The sequence below is a fragment of the Cherax quadricarinatus genome, chromosome 11 (assembly GCF_038502225.1).
Source record: "Cherax quadricarinatus isolate ZL_2023a chromosome 11, ASM3850222v1, whole genome shotgun sequence".
NCBI lineage: Eukaryota > Metazoa > Arthropoda > Malacostraca > Decapoda > Parastacidae > Cherax > Cherax quadricarinatus.
The window spans coordinates 21,356,315-21,380,502 of record NC_091302.1 but is presented as its reverse complement, the minus strand read 5'-3'; the positions used below and the strand labels follow the sequence as shown (position 1 = coordinate 21,380,502).

General features: G+C 40.0%; 1 protein-coding gene across 4 annotated transcripts in view; it reads right to left on the bottom strand.

Annotated features, from left to right (window-relative positions):
• LOC128687713 (Vesicle transport protein Use1) overlaps positions 1 to 24,188 on the bottom strand; it is a 243,882-nt gene that overhangs the window by 207,796 nt on the left and 11,898 nt on the right. Inside the window, exon 2 of one of the 4 annotated variants that reach the window (XM_070083963.1) lies at positions 4,003 to 6,208. The exons of the other annotated variants lie outside the window; for them this stretch is intronic. Coding sequence (XP_069940064.1) covers positions 4,409 to 6,208 — 1,800 coding nt within the window. The 3' untranslated portion in view covers positions 4,003 to 4,408. Of the gene's footprint in view, positions 1 to 4,002; positions 6,209 to 24,188 lie in introns of those variants that run through there. 4 annotated transcript variants of the gene reach the window in all.

Below are 24,188 nucleotides of genomic sequence, written 5' to 3'. Positions count from 1 at the left end.
TTGGAATAAAAATTAAAAACAGAAAGCAAGAGTAATATCAGAGGGGCCTGGAGATGTGACTTATGAACAAAGAAAATTATATTTTAGAGCCAGGAATGTCTGCAGTGTTCATTCTGGACCCTATTTTGAAATTGTCATATTTTTTAATTTGCATGAAATTGGCCAAGATGCAAATTTCTGACCATGTTATTGGGTAGATGAAATCTGTAAATGGGCAGTTTCTTGTACTCAATTGATAGAAAAAATTGAGTTCTAAAGAAATAGCTATGAGTTTGGTTGACTGGAACAATGGAATTAGCTGAAAATAGGGCTCAAAGTGGGCGAAATTGCCGATTCATAAATATTGCCGAGGTCACTAACTTTGCGAGAGTGTAATTCCATCTGTTTTCCATCAAATTTCATCCTTTAGGTGTCATTACAATCAGGAAAAGACTCTCTATCATTTCATAAGAAAAATAATTTTTTTTTTTTTTTTTTTTGGGGGGGGGGGGATTTTGCGATACCAGGAGACACCTCAGGATTTGGGGTTGCGACAGTCAAGGGGTTAAAACTACCCCCCCATCCCTAGTTTCTACTACCACTACTACTACTTCCACTACTTAGCATTATCACTACCACTACTACTTTTTCTTCCTCCCTTGGTCCTGTCCCTGTCCCCCTCTCCAGTATATACTGGCTCCTTCACTTCTTTGTGTTAGTGTGACTTTTAACCCTTTCAGGGTCCAAGGCCAAAATCTGAAGTCACGCACCAGTGTCCAAGAAATTTTGAAAAAAAAAAAAATTATTTTTTCTTACAGAATTAAAGAGCATATTTTTGTGAAGGTAATAAAACAAAAAAAATTAGAATCTGATCAGTACTTACCGAGATACAGTGCCAAGAAGTTTGTAGAAAATGATGTGGTGGCGGCAACATCGACGAATTCCACATACGCGTATTATATTATTTTGTTGTTTTAGTTGTTTTTTCTTTTCTTTTCCAATTTTTTTCTATTCCTACTAACATTTGGGGCCTGAGAGACCAATACTGTATATAATGTATATATATAAACTCACTGTATTGAACACAATAACCGCACTAAAGTTATTATCATATTATTGTTTACCACTGTTGTTTATTACAATAAACATGCACAAATATTGTATAATACTAATGTTCTATCATATATTTACATATTTACAATCACTGGACATGGTTTTAGAACTGCTGGAGCTTGTGGAACTCCTTGAAACAAGGCACCATGCACAGAGGCACCTTACATTCCCCACACATAAACCGAGTGTCTTTGCGTCTTTGTTGCCGTCGTTTTGTTTGTGCACAGACAATGCATCTCTTCTGAGCAAATTTCTTTTGAGTTGAAGGAAGCTGTATTATGAAATGATCACCTTCTCTTCTCAAACGCTTGGGTATATTGTGATGAATTCGAGGACCATGTTGTATTGCAGGTGTTGTTACCTGGTACTTCATTATGAGTTGTCTGACAACAGACAAACAAAATTCACCATACGGTGGTCTGTTACCAGTCTTTATTTGGTACATATTATATGCATTCAGCATTGAAATGTCCATGAGATGGAAGAAAAGTTTCATGTACCACTTGTAACTCTTACGAACACAGTCAACAAAACCAATCTGCATGTCACACTTGTCAACCAAGCACATGTTTTGTGTATAATCAATCACTGTCACTGGTTTTCGAATACGTTCATTAGTCACTCGATCAACTTTGCCACTGTCTTGCATTTCATTACGGTGAATGGTTGTCAACAATGTGACATCTCGTTTGTCATGCCACCGTAATGCCATGATGTCATTGGCAGTAAACACCTGCACGTCATCACCACGAACACCTGCGTTGAGCCTGGGCATATGTTTACGATTAGAACACACTGTGCCACACACATCTGTCTTGTTCACTCGCATGAAATCACTGAGTAATGGGCTTGTGTACCAGTTATCGGTATATAATGTATGGCCCTTACCAAGATAAGGTGCCATCATGTTTCTCACTATGTCACCTGATATACCCAATAACATCTTGGTATCTTTCAATGTTTTACTACCCGTGTATACAACAATATCCAACACCAGGCCACTGTCACAATCACAGAGTACAAACAATTTTATACCAAAGCGGTTCCTCTTGCTCGGTATATACTGCTTGAATGACAGTCTACCTTTGAACAAAATCAAAGACTCGTCAATTACAAGATTCTTGAATGGATAAAAGTATATCCTGAACTTTTGTTTGAGATACATGAAAACATTTCTAATCTTGTATAACCTGTCACTTCTGTCAGGCCTGGTTTTGTCAGAGAAGTGCAACATACGTAACAGTAAGATAAACCTGTTCACTGGTATTATTTCACTGAAGGATGGGGTACAAATTAGCCGATCTGTGGACCAGTATGCTTTTATATTATGCTTATAGACGTGAGGCATAAGCATTATTGTTGCAAAAAGCAAATACATTTCTGCAACAGTCGTCTCTTTCCACCTGTGTAGTCTTGACTGTGGTGATAAGATCGTATTTGCCATGGTGTACTGAAAATACTTATTACTTTCCCTGACAATAATTTCCATCAATGGCTGGTCAAAGAATAATTCAAAGAATTCCAGTTCATTGGCCGTGGTTCCAAGGGGACAGGTAGGTAGAATTCCACTTTGCGAGTCATCAAAGTGGTGAGGGCTGGGAACAAAATTGGGATTTTGCTGCCAATCCCAGATACGGTTTGCTGGTGGATACTGGACATCATAGGCTGGTTGTACGGGTGGTTGTGGCGGGCTGGTGGGTGACGCTCCGCTTTGTCCTTGAACTGACGAGTCAGCAGCGTGGGTTCCCGCGTGGCACAGCGAGTCACGCATGGCGGTGCCACTACCACCACCAGCCCCACTAACACCATCCACTGATGTCTGTGGCCCATCCATGCCAAGTGTAGCCACATCATCCTCACTATCACTACCTAAAACGGGTGTAGGGCCACGGGATGTACTCCGGGATGTACTCCGGGATGAACTCCGTCCCCTGGGCACAGCATAGGGTACACTACCCGAGCGCATGCGGCGGCGAACATACCGACGCTTCACTGGTGAATATGTTTCCTCACTATCACTACTCGAATGATCGTCGAGCGCAATAAAATCACAATCCACGTCAGAATCATCGTCATTACTGAAGTCAGAGGCCAGGCCACGGGAAAATATTAGTTTTCTCTTACGTTTAGGAACACCCGACCGTGAGTCACGAGTGCCCACACCAGAGGTAGAAGGTCGAGGATCGTCGGGGTTTTCTGCACTATTATCGATATCCTGGTCATTATTTTCGGTCACTAACTTATCAAAGCCATAGAATTCGTCTTCATTTCCACTTCCATCAGTGTCAGAACTATCAGACAGGAAGAGGAGAGTCCCAATTTTCCGGGGAGTGAGAGCTGACTTGCGACGAGACATGGTGAACAAGGGTGACTGAGCCGGCGTTCCCACAATGCTATGCAGGCGCCTAGATTTTTTGTTTATGGCACACACCCACGGCGCAGACCCATTCTCTCATATGTAGGCCTATGAGCGCTTTCGCGCTAAATTTGACGGCGCTAGAATTTTGGCGTAGATCTACGGTTTGGACACTCACCGACCAGCCGTAGATCTACGGGACGGACCCTGAAAGGGTTAAATGGTCCAAGTCGTACCAATATGTCATTGTAAGCTTCGGTCTCATATATGTGGGTTATTTGTATACTGTTCCAATTATGGTACTGTGCCTTTCTGTGCCATTTTGTTCATTCTATATTTTTGCATTTCTACAAAAGTGCATATTAGTTGAACTGTGTACACAGAATCTGTACAGGGCATCTGTACTAAACTTAACCAAGCCATAAACAATGAATTCTGAATAACAAGAATGACATACTACTATATGGAAAGCCGTTTGTTATGGAGAGCGTAAAAAATCCACTATCCGGGCATGTGCAGAGTCACTCAGAATAATGGAGAGTAAATACACAGTGTAAGTTCTGCTGTTTATTGTATAGGAGTATGTGGATACTGTGAATTACAGTGTTACAATGATATATCCACATGCTACTGCTACAGGATTTGAACTGACCTGAGATAAGATGGCCCTTCAGCACTGAGGCCAAATGCCTATGAAACTCCTACAGTGTCTGTAACTAAGGGAGAATACTGAGTATGTACACTCTATGTTACTACTAAGAGATGATATATGCACCAAAACATGACTCATAATCTACCAATTACATAGCGACTGTATATCTCATACACTGGCTCATCAACAGAAACTGGACAATTCAAAATAGAAAATTTACATAAATTAAGTCTATATAAAGTATGTCTCCACATAAATCTATTTGTATATATTAATAGGATGAGATTTAACTCACATATAGTTTTTTGCTATGCCCATGTTTCTGTTTGGTATTGTTTCTCTACCTGCTTCTTCATATACTGCTCAGCATCCTGTATTCCCCTACCCCGACCTTTCTCACATATGTAGGTGAGGGCTTCATACACATCAATTGGCACCCTCTTAGCATTACCAGCAAAATAAATCCTTGTCTGGGGGTTTGCTATCAGAGTCCACAGTTCAGCAGCATGCTCTTTCATCTTATGTTGCACATACACTTTCTCCTCTTGGTCCCGAGAGAAAGCACAATACAGCTTCAGTTTCTTCTCTTCCACTAACATTTCCCACTCCTTCTTAAAGAAAAAGTCTTTATTCTTATTTCTACACCCAAAAATAAGAACTAAACTCTGGTGGTGGCCGCTTGCTACTCTCTCTTGTATGTATGCACGGAAAGGCGCACATCCCGTCCCAGGACCAATCATCACAACTGGTGGAATGACCTCGGTGAGAGAGGGAAAGGTTAATGTTCCAGATTTAATCCAGACAGGTACTAACTTTCCTACACACTGTCTAGCTAGCCAGTTTGTACACAGTCCCAGTCTTGGTCGCTTCAGAATAGTCTGATACTGAACAACTGCAACCAGAAGCTGGACTTTATTTGGTATTGCAAGGCTAGAAGATGCAATAGAATATGATCTAGCTTTTATTGCAGGAACTAAATCAAATAAGTAGTCAAAGGGAATATTATTCTTGGTGTGAGGAAAGTCATCCAATACTTCCATTATACTTCTCTTGGGTCGGTGGCAGTAATCATAAAGACCTTCTTGCCCCTCTGCTGAAGCAAATTCTTGAAACTTTTCTCTCTCTGTTTCATCCTTTGTAAAAAATGCCAAAAGTTCAAAAAAGTGCCTTTTAGGAATGGCTTGGATATCAAAGTATTTTTGTACACATTGCCTCACTGTGCAAGGCCTGGGTAGTATGGAGATAGGAGGTAATGGAGCATTGGGATCATTACACTCTAAGTAAAACACCTGCTCTGGATTTAGCCCAAGAATATTCATAAACTCATCAACATGATTTTCTAAGTTTTGGGGTTGCACCATAAGAACATCGCCTGGCTTCTGCTTCTCTTTGATACAGGTTACATCAAATTCTACAAGTCTGACATCTTGAAAGTGTTGTGGAGAAGTCAGTCTCTTGTTTAATGTTACTTCTGCAAGATACATAGTGCTTGCACAAACTCTATTCTGAGACTCTGCTAAGCACCTCTCTTGAATCAGACAGTCACTCCCATCACTTGACTCTACAAATCTTGTCTTATATTTGGATGGTAGGAGCACACTAGTGTTCAGAGGTTCTCTTCCTGCTGGTAAAGGGAATAGTTCCAAAACTTTATTCCACCAATTGTTCAACCAAGGGTCTATGACAAAGTCTGGGCCTAGATCATGTTGGTCATCACCAAGACCCATCTTCAGAATAGGTTGACCACCTAAATATGCAAGCAAATTATTCAGTCTTTTAGCAGCATAATTAAATTTCTGATATGAAGAATCACCCAGACCAAGAACACCAAACTTAAGGTCAACCAGCAGTTGTCTATTCTTTCTTTGTGACCAGAGAGTTGTGAAGAAGTTTTTCATGTTAGATGGATCATCACCTTGGCCTGTAGTAGAGACAACAAACACTACCAGTGGACTCTTGGCTAACTGATCAACAGGAAAGTCATCCATGGCAGATACTACTGGAAGGAAGTAGTAGCGACGGCACTCCCTCCCAATTCTTTCAGCCACTTCTTGTGCTGTTCCTGTTTCACTCCCGTACAGGATAATCAAGCTCCGAGACTCCATCCACTGCAAGAAAATGGCAGTGAGAATGAGTCAAGTTGTCTTAAACAACTGACAGTATGAGTTAATAGTTATGGTACAGTATGTTATGCATACGTTTATGTTTTAATGAAATGTTTTGCAAGATATCACTGCCATTTTCTCTAACACAGTGAAGTCTGCACCAGTCAGTACTCTCACCAGTTCATACTCACAACAGTTTCTATTCACAACTGCTAATAAGACTATAACATCAATATCTGGCAAGTGCCACAGGGCTTTAAGACCAAAACAAGTATTGTAAGTTAATAGAGTAAATGAAGATCTATTTTCAAGAACATTATCTAGAAAGATGGTGAGTGAATGAATGGTGGTGAAGGAATACTTTTCTATTTGTAAAACTGCTTTGGTGAGGCATGGCTACTGACTAGAAAAAATTATCTAATAAGACCTATTTTATTTAAGGAAATAATTCTGAAAACCCATCAAGAACCTAGTCCCTGTACTTTATTACATAAATGTTGATGTACATGGCTGTGACACAGCCTCACAGGTTGGCCAAGCTTCTCTGTTAACCACCTCGTCCAGCAGGTTGTTAACACTACCATTGTTGCATTACAGGTCCGTCATCACAAATACAGCAATCAGACATCAAGTTCCATCAGTTATTCGGCACTAATTTCGGCTACCATAATTTCAAATTTCCAGGGTTCCCACATCAACCTGCTGGTACTGTTTGGTGGCACTACTTGCTGCATAAGTCTTTCCAAATTCTTTCTCTCCATTTATTGTCATAACCTGCTTACTTTTAGCCCTAGCCATGGTTCCAATGAATAAAAGAAATGCTTGTTGTGTAAAGCACCTACACAGTACATTGTCCATTAAAGATGAGGTGGCTTTGAAGCCACTGTTGGATGCCATGAGCTCGGTCTTGTGATGCAGGGGAATATGCTTTATTATTACGCTAGTATCAACACTACGGATATTTGCCTATCACAACTGATCAAATATGACATATTAAACAATATAAGTAACATAAAAACATGTTAAATACTCCAGAATAAATAATGTTTGGCATAATACCAAGCAGTTCGACGGAGGTATGAAGAGGATATGGGATACAAACACAGTGGACCCTCGACCAACGATATTAATCCGTTCCAGAGAGCTCATCGTTAATCGAAATTATCGTTAGTCGAGTTAATTTTCCCCATAAGAAATAATGGAAATCAAATTAATCCGTGCAAGACACCCAAAAGTATTGAAAAAAAAAATTTTTACCACATGAAATATTAATTTTAATACACGCAAACTGAAGAAGACATGTACAATTACATGACACTTACCTTTATTGAAGATCTGGTGATGATTGATGGGATGGGAGGAGGGGAGACTGGATGGTGTTAGTGTTTAGAAGAGGAATCCCCTTCCATTGGGACTTGGTGTCAAGTCCTTTTCCGGGGTTACTTACCTTCTTCTTTTAATGCCACTAGGACCAGCTTGAGAGTCACTGGACCTCTGTCGCACAACATATCTGTCCATAGAGGCCTGTACCTCCCGTTCCTTTATGACATTCCTAAAGTGTTTCACAACATTGTCAGTGTCACAATTAAACACTTGTTCAGGTTTCAATTCTTCACTGTCTATGTACTCCTTGAATTCCTGCACATATTTTTCAGCTGCTGTTTGGTCCAAACTGGCAGCATCACCATGCCTTATCACACTATGTATGCCACTACGATTCTTAAATCTCTCAAACCAACCTTTGCTGGCCTTAAATTCACTCACATCACCACTAGTTGCAGGCATTTTTCTAATTAAATCCTCATGCAACTTCCTAGCCTTTTCACATATGATCGCTTGAGAGATGCTATCTCCTGCTATCTGTTTTTCGTTTATCCACACCAATAACAGTCTCTCAACATCTTCTATCACTTACGATCTCAGTTTCAAAAACATAGTTGAACCTCTGGCAAGAACAGCTTCCTTGATTACCGTTTTCTTGGCCACAATAATAGCGATGGTTGATTGGAGTTTTGTGTACAACCTGGCCAGCTCGGAGACACACACTCCACTTTCATACTTAGCAATGATCTCTTTCTTCATATCCATAGTAATTCTCACCCTTTTTGCTGTAGGGTTGGCACTAGAAGCTTTCTTGGGGTCCATGGTGACTTATTTTGCAGGTGCAATCACTAAAAACGCTGTGATAATATGAAACGCTCCGACTGTATGTTTGGAAGGGACCGCGGTGGCTGGCTGGCTTGTAAACACTGGCCACAAGTGGACGCGTCTCAGACGGAACGAATCGTCTTGGTCGAGTTTTTTAGCGCTAGTCGAGGCAAAATTTTTGCGTTAAAATGTATCGCTAGTCGAATTTAACATTAGACGATGCCATCGTTGGTCGAGGGTCCACTGTACAGTGGACCCCCGGATTGAGTTGTCATTGGAATAAGTAATATTCAGAATAAGTAATTTTTTTTGGTCAAAATATTGGCTCTGCGAACGTCACTGAATTCGGTATAAGTAATTCATCCGGAACGTGTCCACGCGGCCTGAACAGCCTCGACACTACATGTACAGCCAGTGTGCCATTGTTTACCAGCCAGTGAGGATGATCCCATGCATTCATATGAAACATTTTGTATTATTCAATTCTTTCTAGTGCTTGTAACTGCTAAATAAGCCACCATGTGCCCAAAGAAAGCATCTAGTGCCAGCCAGCCCTTTCATAAAGGGCTAAGAGAGAGGGGAGAATGTGCCTTTTTCAGTGATTCTGCAATATGTACGATAGTAAAGCAGCAGGAGTCGATAAAGACTATAGCTCCAGCCAGTGATAAAGTGTAGCCTTAACAGTATAGCAAGTAAGTTAAGTGATTAATCGATTGAAAAAGGACAGCACAAAACCGACTCCTCCATTGTTGTTGGAGGTATATAGGGCTACTGCCTAACACCACCACCTCTGCTGCCTCTTGCTGCCGCCTTCAACACCACTATGTAAGGCTAATCTTTCAGTGGCGCTTATATACCCAACAACAAACGGCACACCACCACTCGTGACATTTTATTTATTCTAGAGTATATATCATGTTTCTATGTTATTAACCCTTTCAGGGTTTCCGACGTACTAATACGGCATATGCACCAGGGCTATTGACATACAGTGGACCCCCGCATAGCGAACGCCTTGCATAGCGAACAATCCGCATAGCGAACGCTTTGTTCGCCAAAATTTTGCCCCGCATAGTGGACAAAAACCCGCTCAGCGACCTTCGTCCGAGACGCGTCCAATGTGCGGCCTCAGCCAGCCTCACATGTGCCGCCCGTCCCATTGTTTACCAGCCAGCCTCCGCGGTAACATTCAAGCATACACTCGGAATATTTCGTATTATTACAGTGTTTTCGGTGCTGTTTCTGGAAAATAAGTGACCATGGGCCCCAAGAAAGCTTCTAGTGCCAACCCTGTGGTAAAAAGGGTGAGAATTAGTATGGAAATTAAGAAAGATTTTGAAGGGTTTGGGGCTAACCCTGAGAAGCCTATGCCAGTTGTGGAATCCATTGTGCCTACTTCAAAAATTAAGGAAATGTGTGCACAGTGGGTTGAACTGCAAACCTTTATGGATGAAAATCACCCTGACACAGCTGTTGCAAGCCGTGCTGGTGACTATTTCAATGACAATGTTATGGCCCATTTTAGACAAATCGTAAAGGAACGGGAGGTACAGAGCTCTATGGACAGATTTGTTGTGCGACAGAGGTCCAGTGACTCTGAAGCTGGTCCTAGTGGCATTAAAAGAAGAAGGGAAGTAACCCCGGAAAAGGACTTGCTACCTCAAGTCCTAATGGAAGGGGATTCCCCTTCTAAACACTAACACTCTCTCTCCCCTCCTCCCATCCCATCAATCATCACCAGATCTTCAATAAAAGTAAGTGTCATGTAATTGTGCATGCCTTTTTCAGTTTGTGTGTACTAAAATTAACATTTTTTTGTGGTAAAAAAAATTTTTTTTCATACTTTTGGGTGTCTTGCACGGATTAATTTTATTTCCATTATTTCTTATGGGGAAAATTAATTCGCATAGCGAACATTTCGCATAACGACCAGCCCTCTTGCACGGATTAAGTTCGCTATGCGGGGGTCCACTGTACTAGAATGCCTAAATTCTAGCACCTTCAAATCTAGTGAGAGAAAGCTGGTAGGCCTACATATGAAAGAATGGGTCTATGTGGTCAGTGTGCACAGTATACAAAAAATCCTGCAGCACGCAGTGCATGAGAAAAAAAAAAACTCTGACCATGTTTTTGGTTTAAAGCAGCGACTTTGCAGTGTATTTTCGCATAGTATTTATAGTTGTATTTACTTTTCCTGGTCTCATCTTATAGAATGGAAGACATATTACAGAAAGTGAGATGATTTTGATTGGTTTCACAATGAAAAGTACCTTGAAATTGAGTTCAAAGTAGCAGAAATGTTCGATTTTTACTAAATTTAAAAAGTACAGCGGACCCACACCTTACGAACTGATTGCGCTACGTTAAATCTGCCATACGAAGCATTTTAATGCAAAAATTTTGCCTCGTCTCACGATAAAAAACTCGCCTTACACGATTCATTTGGGACGCATCCCAATTGTGGCCTCAGCGCCAGTGTTTAAAAGCCAGCCAGTGCGATCGTATCCACGCATACATTCGGTACATTTCACCTTATCCCAGTGTTTTTTGTGCTTGTAACTGCAAAATAAGTCACCATGGGCCCCAAGAAAGCTTCTAGTGCCAACCCTGTGGTAAAAAGGGTGAGAATTAGTACGGAAATTAAGAAAGATTTTGAAGGGTTTGGGGCTAACCCTGAGAAGCCTATGCCAGTTGTGGAATCCATTGTGCCAACTTCAAAGATTAGGGAAATGTGTGCAAAGTGGGTTGAAGTGCAAACCCTTATGGATGAAAATCACCCTAACACAGCTATTGTAAGCCGTACTGGTGACTAGTACAATGACAATGTTGTTGCCCATTTTAGGCAAATCTTAAGAGAACGGGAGGTACAGACCTCTATGGACAGATTTGTTGTGTGACAGAGGTCCAGTGACTCTCGAGCTGGTCCTAGTGGCATTAAAAGAAGAAGGGAAGTAATCCCGGAAAAGGACTTGCTACCTCAAGTCCTAATGGAAGGGGATTCCCCTTCTAAACAATAACTTTCACATTCTCCCCTCCTCCCATCCCATCAATCATACTAGATCTTCAATAAAGGTAAGTGTCATGTATTCTATTCTTAGTAGAGTAGTAATTGTGCATGTCTTCTTCAGTTAGTGTGTATTAAAATTAATATTTCATGTGGTAAAATTTTTTTTTTCATACTTTTGGGTGTCTTGCACGGATTAATTTGATTTCCATTATTTCTTATTGGGAAAATTAATTCGCCTTACAATAATTTCGGCTTATGATTAGCTCTCAGGAACGGATTAATATCATAAGGCGGGGGTCCACTGTAAACTAATCATGCCAAGCGTCCAATACATGTCAACTGGAGAGTCTAATATTCTTTCACAAGTGCACTGATATTACTTATACCATTTCTACACTAATGCAGTAGTCTGCATAACAGTAAATCATCTACAACAACTTTCTAAACGTAACAAATATGTACAGTGGACCCCCAGATTACAAAATTAATCCGTGCCAGAGAGAGTGACTTATCCCAAATCTGACTTATTCTGAATTAATTTTCCCTACAAGAAATAATGGAAATCCAATTAATCTGTTTTGGACACCCAAAAGTATTAAAAAAAATGTTTTCTACATGAAATAAAGTAAGGCCTCACTTACACAGCAGGTTAGGTTCCAGGCTATCGCCATAAAGCGGAAATCGCCGTAAAGTGGAACACCTTTTTTTTCCATTTATAAATGCATATAAATACTAGATAACAGATAATACCACAGACCACTACCCTACTTTCCTCATAACAACTCTTGGTAAATTACCCCAAGACACTACTAACGTCACCTTCAGACTTCACAATGAGGCAGCCATTAATAACTTCACAACAGCAGTAACAAACATAGATTGGCACACTGAGCTAGAAATCTATACAGATATTGATGAATGTATTAATAATTTTCTAAAAAAGACCCAATACCTCTATAACAAGCACTGCCCTAAAAAACTAAACAGATGACAGCTAAGAGACTGAACAGTCCCTGGCTAACACCCAGCATTCTCAAATCCATAAATACAAAACACCTATATGAAAAACAGTACAGAATGGGTCACATAACCAGAGACCAAACAAAACGTTACTCGTCAATCCTAACCAGCCTGATAAGAAGGGCAAAAAAATTGTATTATGAGAACAGATTATCCAACTTACGAGGTGATGTAAAAAAGACCTGGAAAACCCTATCAGAAATTCTAGGAACAAAAAAGATATCACAAAATAGCAAAATTAAATTAGCAAAATCAGATGAACCCCGACTCCCACCAACAGAAACAGCAGATTCAATGATTTCTTCTCCACTATAGGGCAAAACCTTGCCAATAAAATCCCAAGCTCAGATACCCCACCAAATGACTACCTCACTGGCAACTACCCGAACGCACTGTTCCTAGCTCCGACTAACCCATACGAAGTCTCCCTTATTATCAACACACTAAAAAACAAGGCAGGAGATTTAAATACCTTACCACCCTTTATATACAAAAAACTGTCACAAGTGCTATCACCAATCATTGCAACGCTCTTTAACAAATCCATTGAATCCTCTACCTTCCCTACAGTTCTCAAAATAGCAAGGGTCACCCTGATCCATAAAGGAGGAGACCAAACAGAGTTGAATACCTATAGGCCAATATCCAACTTACAACCTCTCTCAAAAATCTTCGAAAAATTAATTCATAAACGAATCTACTCCTACCTCATCTCCCAAAACATACTCAACCCCTGCCAATTTGGATTCAGGCCTAATAAAAATACTAATGATGCTATTATACACATGCTAGAACATATATACACTGCAATAGAGAAAAAAGAAGTCCCACTGGGGATCTTCATTGGCTTACGTAAAGCTTTTGATACAGTTGACCATGACTTGCTCCACATAAAATTGTCACACTATGGTATAAGAGGGCACTCCCTCAACTACCTCAAGTCATACCTCAGCAACAGAAGCCAATATGTGTACACAAATGGGGCAAGCTCTTCCGCACAACCAATTACAGTTGGTGTACCACAGGGAAGTGTCCTTGGCCCTCTTCTCTTTCTCCTATACATAAATGACCTACCAAATGCTTCGCAATTACTCAAACCCACACTATTTGCAGATGACACTACATACGTCTTCTCTCACCCGAGTCCAGTCATGCTAGCCAATACTGTAAATACCGAATTACAGAAAATATCTACCTGGATGAGGGCTAACAAACTTACACTAAACATTGACAAAACTACACTACCTAACAGAATACTCCATTCGACTGAATGTACAGCAATGCATGCAACCATATGACCTGTCTTTGTAATACTCATTTTTGCTTTATTGTTATCTGTTTACAATAATGTTTTATCACTGATTACATCATTGCTTAGTTAATCTTAAGTTAATTTTAAGCCAGCCCGTAATGCTATGCATACAAGTGGCTTCAGCATGCTGCTCTTACCTGTATTTTTTTGTACCTCTGTTGTATGTTCAAATTATTAAATAAATAAATAAAAATAAATAAATAAATAAATAAACAATAGAACTAGGCCTTATAAACAATAAAAAAGTAAAATACACAAATAGTACACTCATTACTTACCTTAAAATATACAGTACAGTGGACCCTCGACCAACGATGGCATCATCTAACAATAAAATCACCTAACAATGATTTGAGCATAAGTTTTTGGCCCGACCAACTATGAAAAACTTGACTAACAACATTTGTCCCGAACACGTCCGTGTGTCCGTCTGCCCTGAGCATGCCTCAGCAGCCCTGCCTTCAGTTAGTGTGCTATTGTTTACAAGCCAGTGCGGTCAGTTCCACGCATACATTCGGTGCATTTTGTATTATTCCAGAGTTTTTAATGCTTATAACTGCTAAATAAGCCACCATGGGCTTAAAGAAAGCTTCTAGTGCAAACCCTCTGGTAAAAAGGGTGAGAATTACAATCGAATTGAAGGAGATACAGTGGACCCCCGACATTCGATGGCATCGACATTCGATAAATCCGACATTTGATGCATTTTAACGCAAAAATTTTGCCTCGACATTCGATGGAAAACCCGACATTCGATACGATTCGGACGAGACGTGTCCACGTGTGGCCTGAACTGCCCAGTGTGTGCCAGTGTTTACAAGCCAGCCAGTGTGCGCGCATCTAAGGATACATTCGATACATTCCATATTATCCATATCATCACTGTTTTTGGTGCTTGTTTCTGCAAAATAAGTCACCATGGGCCCCAAGAAAGCTTCTAGTGCCAACCCTGTGGTAAAAAGAGTGAAAATTAGTATGGAAATTAAGAAAGATTTTGAAGGGTTTGGGGCTAACCCTGAGAAGCCTATGCCAGTTGTGGACTCCATTGTGCCTACTTCAAAAATTAAGGAAATGTGTGCAAAGTGGGTTGAACTGCAAACCTTTATGGATGAAAATCACCCTAACACAGCTATTGCAAGGCGTGCTGGTGACTATTACAATGACAATGTTATGGCCCATTTTAGACAAATCTTAAAGGAACGGCAACAGAGGTCCAGTGACTCTCAAGCTGGTCCTAGTGGCATTAAAAGAAGAAGGGAAGTAACCCCAGAAAAGGACTTGCTACCTCAAGTCCTAATGGAAGGGGATTCCCTTTCTAAACAGTAACAACTTTGACACTCTCCCCTCCTCCCATCCCATCAATCACCACCAGATCTTCATTAAAGGTAAGTGTCAATTATTCTATTATTATTCTATTGTTATTGTTGTTATTGTAATTATTCTATTGCATTAAACTTAATATTTCATGTGTTAAAAAAAAAATTTCGTACTTTTGGGTGTCTTGCACGGATTAATTTGATTTCCATTATTTCTTATAGGGAAAATTAATTCGACTTTCGATATTTTCGACATTCGATAGCTCTCAGGAACGGATTAGTATCGAATGTCGAGGGTCCACTGTAATTACAAAGTATGAAAGTGGAGTGCGTGCCTCCGAGCTGGCCAGGTTGTATAACAAACCCCAATCAACCATCGCTACTATCTTGGCCAACAGAAAGGCAATCAAGGAAGCTGTTGTTGCAAAAGGAGCAAGTATGTTTTCGGAACAGAAATCACAAATACTTGAAGATGTTGAGAGATTGTTGTTGTTGTGGATAAACGAAACACAAATATCAGAAGATAGTATTTCTCAATCAATCATTTGTGAAAAGGCAAGGCAGTTGCATGACGATTCAATTAAAAAAATGCCTGCAACTAGTGGTGATGTTATTGAATTTAAGGCCAGCAAAGGTTGTTTGAGAGATTTAACAATCGTAGTGGCATACACAGTGTGGTAAGGAATGGAGAGGCTGCCAGTTCAGACAAAAAAGAGGCTGAAAAGTATGTGCAGGAATTCAAGGTGTAAATAGAAACTGAAAAATTAAAACCCCAACAAGTGTTTAACCCTTTGAGGGTTTCGGACGTACTAGTACGGCTTACGACCCAGGGTTATTGACGTACTAGTATGCCTAAATTCTAGCGCCCTCAAATCTAGTGGGAGAAAGCTGGTAGGCCTCCATATGAAAGAATGGGTCTATGTGGTCAGTGTGCATGGTATAAAAAAAAATCCTGCAGCACACAATGCATAATGAGAAAAAAAAAACTTTGACTGTATTTTTGGAATAAAACAGCGACTTCGCACTGCATTTTCGTATGGTATTTATTGTTGTATTCCAGTTTTCTTGGTTTACATTTATAGAATGGAAGGCATATCATAGAAATTGAGATGATTTTGACTGGTTTTACAATGAAAAGTACCTTGAAATTGAGCTCAAAGTAGCAAAAATTTTCGATTTTTACCAAAGTTCAAAAGTAAACAAATCATGCCAGGCGTCCAATACACATCAACTGGTGAGTCTAATATTCTTTTGCAAGTGCGCCAATATGATTCATACCATTTTTTACACTAATGCAGTAGTCTGCATAACAGTAAATCTTCTATTTTTTGTGAGAAAAAAATTCAAAGTGGAAAGCAAAAGAATGTAAGAGGGGCCTTGAGATGTGACTAATGAACAGAGGAAATGTTATTTTAGTGCCAGGAATGTATTTCTTGTTTGTTCTGGACCCTATTCGGAAATTGGCATCTTTTGAAATTTGTGTGAAATTGGCAAAATTGCTAAATTCTGACCACTGTACTGGATAGTTGAAATTGGTAAATGGGTGGTTTCTTGCACTCATTCAATAGAAAAGATGGAGTTCTAGCGAAATATTCATGTTTTTTGCCGACTAGTACAGTGGAACTGGCCGAAAATGGGGCTCAAAGCGGGCAAAATCGCCGATCCGTAAACATCGCCGAGACCACTAACTTCGTGAGAGCATAATTCCGTAAGTTTTCCATCAAATTTCATATTTTTTGTGTCATTATGATCGGGAAAAGATTCTCTATATTTTCATAAGAAATTTTTTTTTTTTTTTTTAAATTTGGCCGACCCTGAGAACGAGTCTCGGAGAGGGCCTGTCAACCCTCAAAGGGTTAATTGTGACGAAACAGGCCTGTTTTGGAAGAAAATGCCAAACAGGACCTACATTACACAGGAGGAAAAAGCACTGCCAGTACCCAAGCCAATGAAAGACAGGGTTTAACTGGAGTTTACCTGGAGAGAGTTCCGAGGGTCAACACCCCAGCAGCCCGGTCTGTGACCAGGCCTCATGGTGGATCAGAGCCTGATCAACCAGGCTGTTACTGCTGACTGCATGCAATCCAACGTACAAGCCACAGCCCGGCCGGTGAGGTACCGACTTTAGGTGCATGTCCAGTGCCTGCTTGAAGACAGCCAGGGGTCTATTGGTAATCCCCCTTATGCATGCTGGGAGGCAGTTGAACAGTCTTGGGCCCCTGACACTTATTGTGTTGTCTCTTAACGTGCTAGTGACACCCCTGCTTTTCATAGCGAGTGATTTTTGTGTGCAAGTTCGGTACTAGTCCTATGATTTTCGAAGTGTATATAATCATGTATCTCTCCCGCCTGTGTTCCAGGGAGTACAGGTTCAGGAACTTCAAGCACTCCCAGTAATCGAGGTGTTTTATCTCCGTTATGCGTGCCGTAAAGGTTCTCTGTACATTTTCTAGGTCAGCAATTTCACCTGCCTTGAAAGGTGCTGTTAGTGTGCAGCAATATTCCAGCCAAGATAGAACAAGCGACCTGAAGAGTGTCATCATGGGCTTGGGATCCCTAGTTTTGAAGGTTCTCATTATCCATCCTGTCATTTTTCTAGCAGATGTGATTGATACAATGTTATTTTCCCTGAAGGCGAGATCCTCCGACATGATCACTCCCAGGTCTTTGACGTTTGTTTTTCACTCTATTTTGTGGCCAGAATTTGCTTTATACTCCGATGAAGTTTTAATTTCCTCATGTTTACCATATCGGAGTAATTGAAATTTCTCATCGTTGAACTTCATATTGTTTTCTGCAGCCCTCTGAAAGATTTGGTTGATGTCCGCCTGGAGCCTTGCAGTGTCTGCAATGGAAGACACTGTCATGCAGATTCAGGTGTCATCTGCAAAGGAAGACACAGTGCTGTGGATGACATCCTTGTCTATGTCAGAAATGAGGATGAGAAACAAGATAGGAGCGAGTACTGTGCCATGCGGAACAGAGCTTTTCACTGTAGCCGCCTCAGACTTTACTCTGTTCACTACTACTCTTTGTGTTCTCTTTGTGAGAAAATTACAGATCCATCTACCAACTTTTCCTGTTATTCCTTTAGCATGCATTTTGTGCGCTATTACACCATGGTCACACTTGCCGAAGGCTTTTGCAAAGTCTGTGTATATTATATCTGCATTCTTTTTGTCTTCTAGTGCATCTAGGACCTTGTTGCAGTGATCCAATAGTTGGGACAGACAGGAGCGTACTGCTATAAACCCATGTTGCCCTGGGTTGTGTAATTGATGGGTATCTAGATGGGTGGCGATCCTGCTTCTTAGGACCCTTTCAAAGATTTTTATGATATGGGATGTTAGTGCTATCGGTCTGTAGTTCTTTGCTATTGCTTTACTGGCCCCTTTGTGGAGTGGGGTTATGTCTGTTGTTTTTAGTAACTGTGGGACGACCCCAGTGTCCATGCTCCCTCTCCATAGGATGTTAAAAACATGTGATAGGGGCTTCTTGCAGTTCTTGATGAACACAGAGTTCCACGAGTCTGGCCCTGGGGCAGAGTGCATGGGCATGTCATTTATCGCCTGTTCAAAGTCATTTGGCATCAGGATAACATCAGATAGGCTTGTGTTTAGCAAATTCTGTGGCTCTCTCATAAAAAATTCATTTAGATCTTCAACTCTCAGTCTGGTTAGCGGCTTGCTAAAACCGAGTCATATTGGGACTTGAGTAGCTCACTCATTTCCTTGCTGTCATCTGTGTAAGACCCATCTTGTTTAAGTAGGGGCCCAATACCGGATGTTGTTTTCGACTTTGATTTGGCATAAGAAAAGAAATACTTTGGGTTTCTTTCGATTTCATTTATGACTTTTAGTTCTTCCCATGATTTCTGACTCCTGTAAGATTCAAGTGATGTTTCAAAAGTGCTTTTAAGTGACCTCAGACACTCAACTGACCCTAGGAGACTTTTGGAAAGATCACTTTAGTATCCTCAACTGCATAAACCTTATAGGTAAGGCTTGGGAGGGAGTGACTAACAGGACCTTGTTCACCTAGCAGTAGGTAGCCTGTTAGTTTAACAGCTTTATGATGCACCTTAATTAAGCCTGTCTTGTATGGCCAGTCAAACCTCTTAACTTATGAGGAAGCACTACCTGTAGGGATTATACAACCACTCTAGCATCATAGAGATTATCAGGAAAATATCAATTAACTATCATTGTAAGTCACTCAACTGTCGCTGTAAGTCATTAAACTAACTCGTAACTGTAACAGTCATTCAACTGTCATTGTAATAGTCATTCAATTAACTGTCACTGTAACAGTCACTCAACAGTCATTGTAACAGTCACTCAAATTGTAACAGTCACTCAAATTGTAACAGTCACTCAACTGTCATTGTAAAAGTCACTCAATTGTCTTTGTAACAGTCAATCAACTGTCATTGTAACAGTCACTCAAATTGTAACAGTCACTCAACTGTCATTGTAACAGTTACTCAAGCATCATTTTAAAAGTCAATTAATTGTCATTGTAACAGTCACTCAATTATCACTGTAAGTCACTCAACTAACCATTACTGCAACAGTCACTCAATTAACCATCATAGTAACAGTCACTCAACTAATCATCACTGTAAGTCACTCAACTAATTATCATCACAACAGTTACTCAACTAACCATCACTGTAAATCACACAACTAACAATCATTGTGAGTCACTCAACTAACCATCATTGTAAGTCACTCAACTAACCATCGTTGCAACAGCCACTCAACTAACCATCATCGCGAGTCACTCAACTAACACACAACTAACCATCATTGTGAGTCATTCAACTAACCATCATTGCAACAGCCACTCAACTGACCATTATAGCAACAGTCACTCAACTAACCATTATTGTGAATCACTCAACTAACCATTATTGTGAATCACTCAACTAACCATCACCTCAATAGTCACTCAACTAACCATAATAGCAACAGTCACACAACTAACCATCATTGTGAGTCAATCAACTAATGGAAAGACTATTATGCTTTGGCTACAGTGTGCAGGCACTTAAAAGAAAATAGCATAGCTTGTGCGTGTTTATCTTCAGGACCTTCATTTTTAAGCATTTTTCGGCATCTTGGCAGCCAGTTCCAAGGCAAGTCTTGAAGCCAAGAGTCACGGGCAGCAATTTGTAAAAAAGAAGCCCGTGACTCTTGGCTTCAAGACTTGCCTTGGAACTGGCTGCCAAGATGCCGAAAAATGCTTAAAAATAAAGGTCCTGAAGATAAAGACGTACAAACTATGCTATTTGCTCTTAAGTGCCTGCACACTGTAGCCAAAGCATAATAGTTTTACCATCTTATGAGCAAGAGATTGTAATAACTCACTACAATGGATACATTACAAATCTTTTCATGGAACACTGCTTCCATGAGGAAGCGGTTGCCTGACTTACATCATATTAGTGCAACAAAGAATATTGATGTCATCTGTTTGCAGGAATGTAGACTTTAAGATGGAGCACCTCCACCAAAGCTGACTGGATATGCAGCTTATAACCTAAGGTCAACCAACTGTTGTGTGATGTATGTCAGAAAGATCTTGCCACATTCACTCATTTCCTTGCAGAGTCGAGTTAACATGCAGTATCATGGTGTCAAAGTATATGCAGGCGATTTTTCCAAAAACATTTTAAAACTCTATGCACCAGCGAACCAGCTTCGACCTGATGCTTTACCAGATCGCATCAATAGTGAACCTACCCTCATTCTTGGAGATTTTAATGCCAGACATAACAATATTGGTGGGTCTATAACAAACACCAATGGAACTAAACTAATGAAACTGCTAAATGAGCACGATAATGTTCGAATTGTGGGCACTACTGAGCCTACTCACATAGTATATGGTGGCACACTAGATCTGTGCCTTGGATTTAATACATCATATACGATGCATGACTCGGTCATAGTTGACACATGATCTTCTATCTGATCACTTCCCAAGACTCACAACTGTCAATCTTGATCACATCTCCATCAATCAAGAAGCTAAATTCAGAAGGAGGAAACTTATTCTCAACCAAGAACACAGAGATAACTTTATTAACCACTTGGATCAATGGTATAAGAATTACAAGCCCATTGGCACACAAAAATTGAATGATAATTTAGTTGCCACTATTGAGACTGTCCTCACAGACCAAGTGGACAGGAAAAGAAAACATAGACCCTCCACTATAAATAACAATAAAAACCAATGTAAATACTATAATGATCCAGAGCTACGCAACCTAACACATGCAGCTAGGAGGATTGGTAAAGCATACCGTGAATGTAGAACCCCAGACCTGCTTAGAACATTCCAAGCTGCACTAACAAATGCAAGGAATAGAAAGCATGAACTTAGGCAACAGGAATGGGAACAATTTGTTAGTGGATTAAATAGGTCCACCCCTTTAAGTTTGGCTTGGAAAGGTAAAATAAAATAACCAGGAAAAAGACTGGCAATATTGCTCATCCCTTTCCTCTTGAAAAAGCAAATGACCTCATAAATGACTGGTCCAAAACATCCAGGCATGAAAACCTTCCATTTCATATTAGAAAAAAAATTGAGAGTGCTTCTGAAGAAATGTTGAAACTGATTAATTTTATGAGCCAAAATATTGATGAGAGTGATTGCCTCTTCACTGAGTATGAATTAGATAATGCATTAACTAAAAGTCGATCAACTGCTCCTGGAGAGGATGGTATAACCTATGATATTCTCAGAACTCAAAGGCATGATGTGCCTGATAACCCATTGTTGGCACTGTATAATCTCGGTTACATTGAGGGCGTTCTTCCTACTTCCTGGACCAATAGTCTCATTGTGCCTATCCCTAGGCCCCAACAGCCTGATACATTTAGACCGATCTCCTTAACTAGTTGTCTTTGTAAAACTTTTGAAAGAATGATACTTAACAGACTGTACTACAGAATCAGACACCAACTTTCCCCCTACCTCTATGGGTTCATGAAAGGTAAAAGTGTGCAGAACTGTATTTCCACCTTTCTCACTGCACACACCTCTATTAGTTTTACCACCTTTCTTGATCAAAAATCTGCATTTGATATTGCGAACAGAACCGTTATACTACATGAACTAGCCAAAATGAATACTGGTGATAGCTTACTCTGCTGGATAATAGGATACCTGTCAAATAGAGTATCCTCTGTCCTTTACCAAGGCTTTAAAAGTGAGTCTAAAGAAATGTCCATGGGTACACCGCAGGGAGGAGTTCTTAGTCCCATGCTATTTAATATTCTGATTACTGCTATCCTAAATGCTCTACCTGCCTCACCTAAACATAAAGCTTTAAGCTATGCTGATGATATCATGATCCATACAACAGGGCATAAGAAGATGAGCATCATTCTTAATGAAGTTCAAGCAATTTGTAATCGACTAGGCCTCATAATATTTTCCTCTAAAACAAAGATATTAACAAGCAAACGACATCCCCCACCCATCTATCTGCAGGGTGAAATCATCAGCTACATTAAAACTTACAGATATCTTGGTGTAGATGTACCCTTTAACAAATCCACTATACCACAACTAAATAAGAAATGCAAAGATAGGCTAAATGCTCTCAAAGCCGTTGCTGGCTACAACCCCAACTATGGTGCCAATGTGAGAATCATGAGAATGATGTACATAGCCTATGTTAGGTCCTTAACTGATTATGCTGCTCCCATGTTGATATTAGCTAGAGAAAGTTCTCTCCGACCCTTGGAGTTAATTAACCCTTTCAGGGTCAGCAGGCCCTCTCCTAAACTTGTTCTCAGGGTCAGAATTTTTCAAAAAAAATAAAAAAAATTTCTCATGAAATGATGGAGAATCTTATCCGAATCATAATGACACCAAAAGCACAAAATTTGATGGAAAACTTACGGACTTACGTTCTCGCGAAGTTAGTGGTCTCAACAATGTTTATGCATCGGCAATTTCGCCCACTTTGAGCCCTATTATTGGTCAATTCCAATGTACCAGTCAACAAAAATCATACCTATTTCGCTAGAACTCCATTTTGTCTATCGAATGAGTACAAGAAACCACCCATTTACCGATTTCAACTAACCAATAATGTGGCCAGAAATTGGCAATTTTGCCAATTTCACACAAGATTCAAAAGATGCCAATTTCCACATAGGGTCCAGAATAAACAAGACAGACATTCCTGGCACTAAAATAAAATTTCCTCTGTTCATTACTCACATCCCCAGGCCTCTGCTACATTTCTTTTGCTTTCCACTTTGAATTTTTATTCTCACAAAGAATAGAAGATTTATGTCATGCAGACTACTGCATTCGTGTAGAAATGGTATAAATAATATCAGCACACTTATGAAAGAATATTAGACTCACCAGGTGTCGTGTATGGGATGCGTGGCATGCTTTGTTTACCTTTGAACTTTGGCAAAAAATCGAACATTTCTGCTACTTTGAGCTCAATTTCAAGGTACTTTTCATTGTGAAACCAATAAAAATCATCTCAATTTCCATAATATGTCTTCCATTCTATAAAATGAGACCAGGAAAACTAGACTACAACCATAAGTAGCATACGAAAATACACTGCAAAGTCGCTGTTTTAACCCAAAAACAGGGTCGGAGTTTTTTTTTCTCATTATGCAGTGTGCTGAAGGATTTTTTTTTATACTGCGCACACTGACCACATAGACCCATTCTTTCATATGTAGGCCTACCAGCTTTCTCTCGCTAGATTTGAAGGCTCTAGAATTTATGCGTATTAGTACGGCACAAACCCTGGCGAGTATGACATGCTAGTACAGCACCAACCCTGAAAGGGTTAATGGAAAATGAAGCTCTCAGAATTATTCTTTTGTGTCCCAAATCTACAAAGGTTCTTAATATGAGGAAGGAGCTTGGTATTTCTAGTATCAGTGATAGGATTGTTGAGATTAACACTATTAGAATGTTGAGAAATGAACCAGACTCTGTCACAATGAATCTTATCAAGTGTCTATAGGTAAATACACACAGATCTAAATGGATTGTGAAAACGTGCAACTGCTTTAAGTTTTATAACCTGCATGAACTGTATCACTGTAGGCAACAAGAGCATTTCACCCCTCCATTAAAGATGTGTTCATTTAATATCACATACCTGCAAGTCCCTCCCATGAAGCTCAT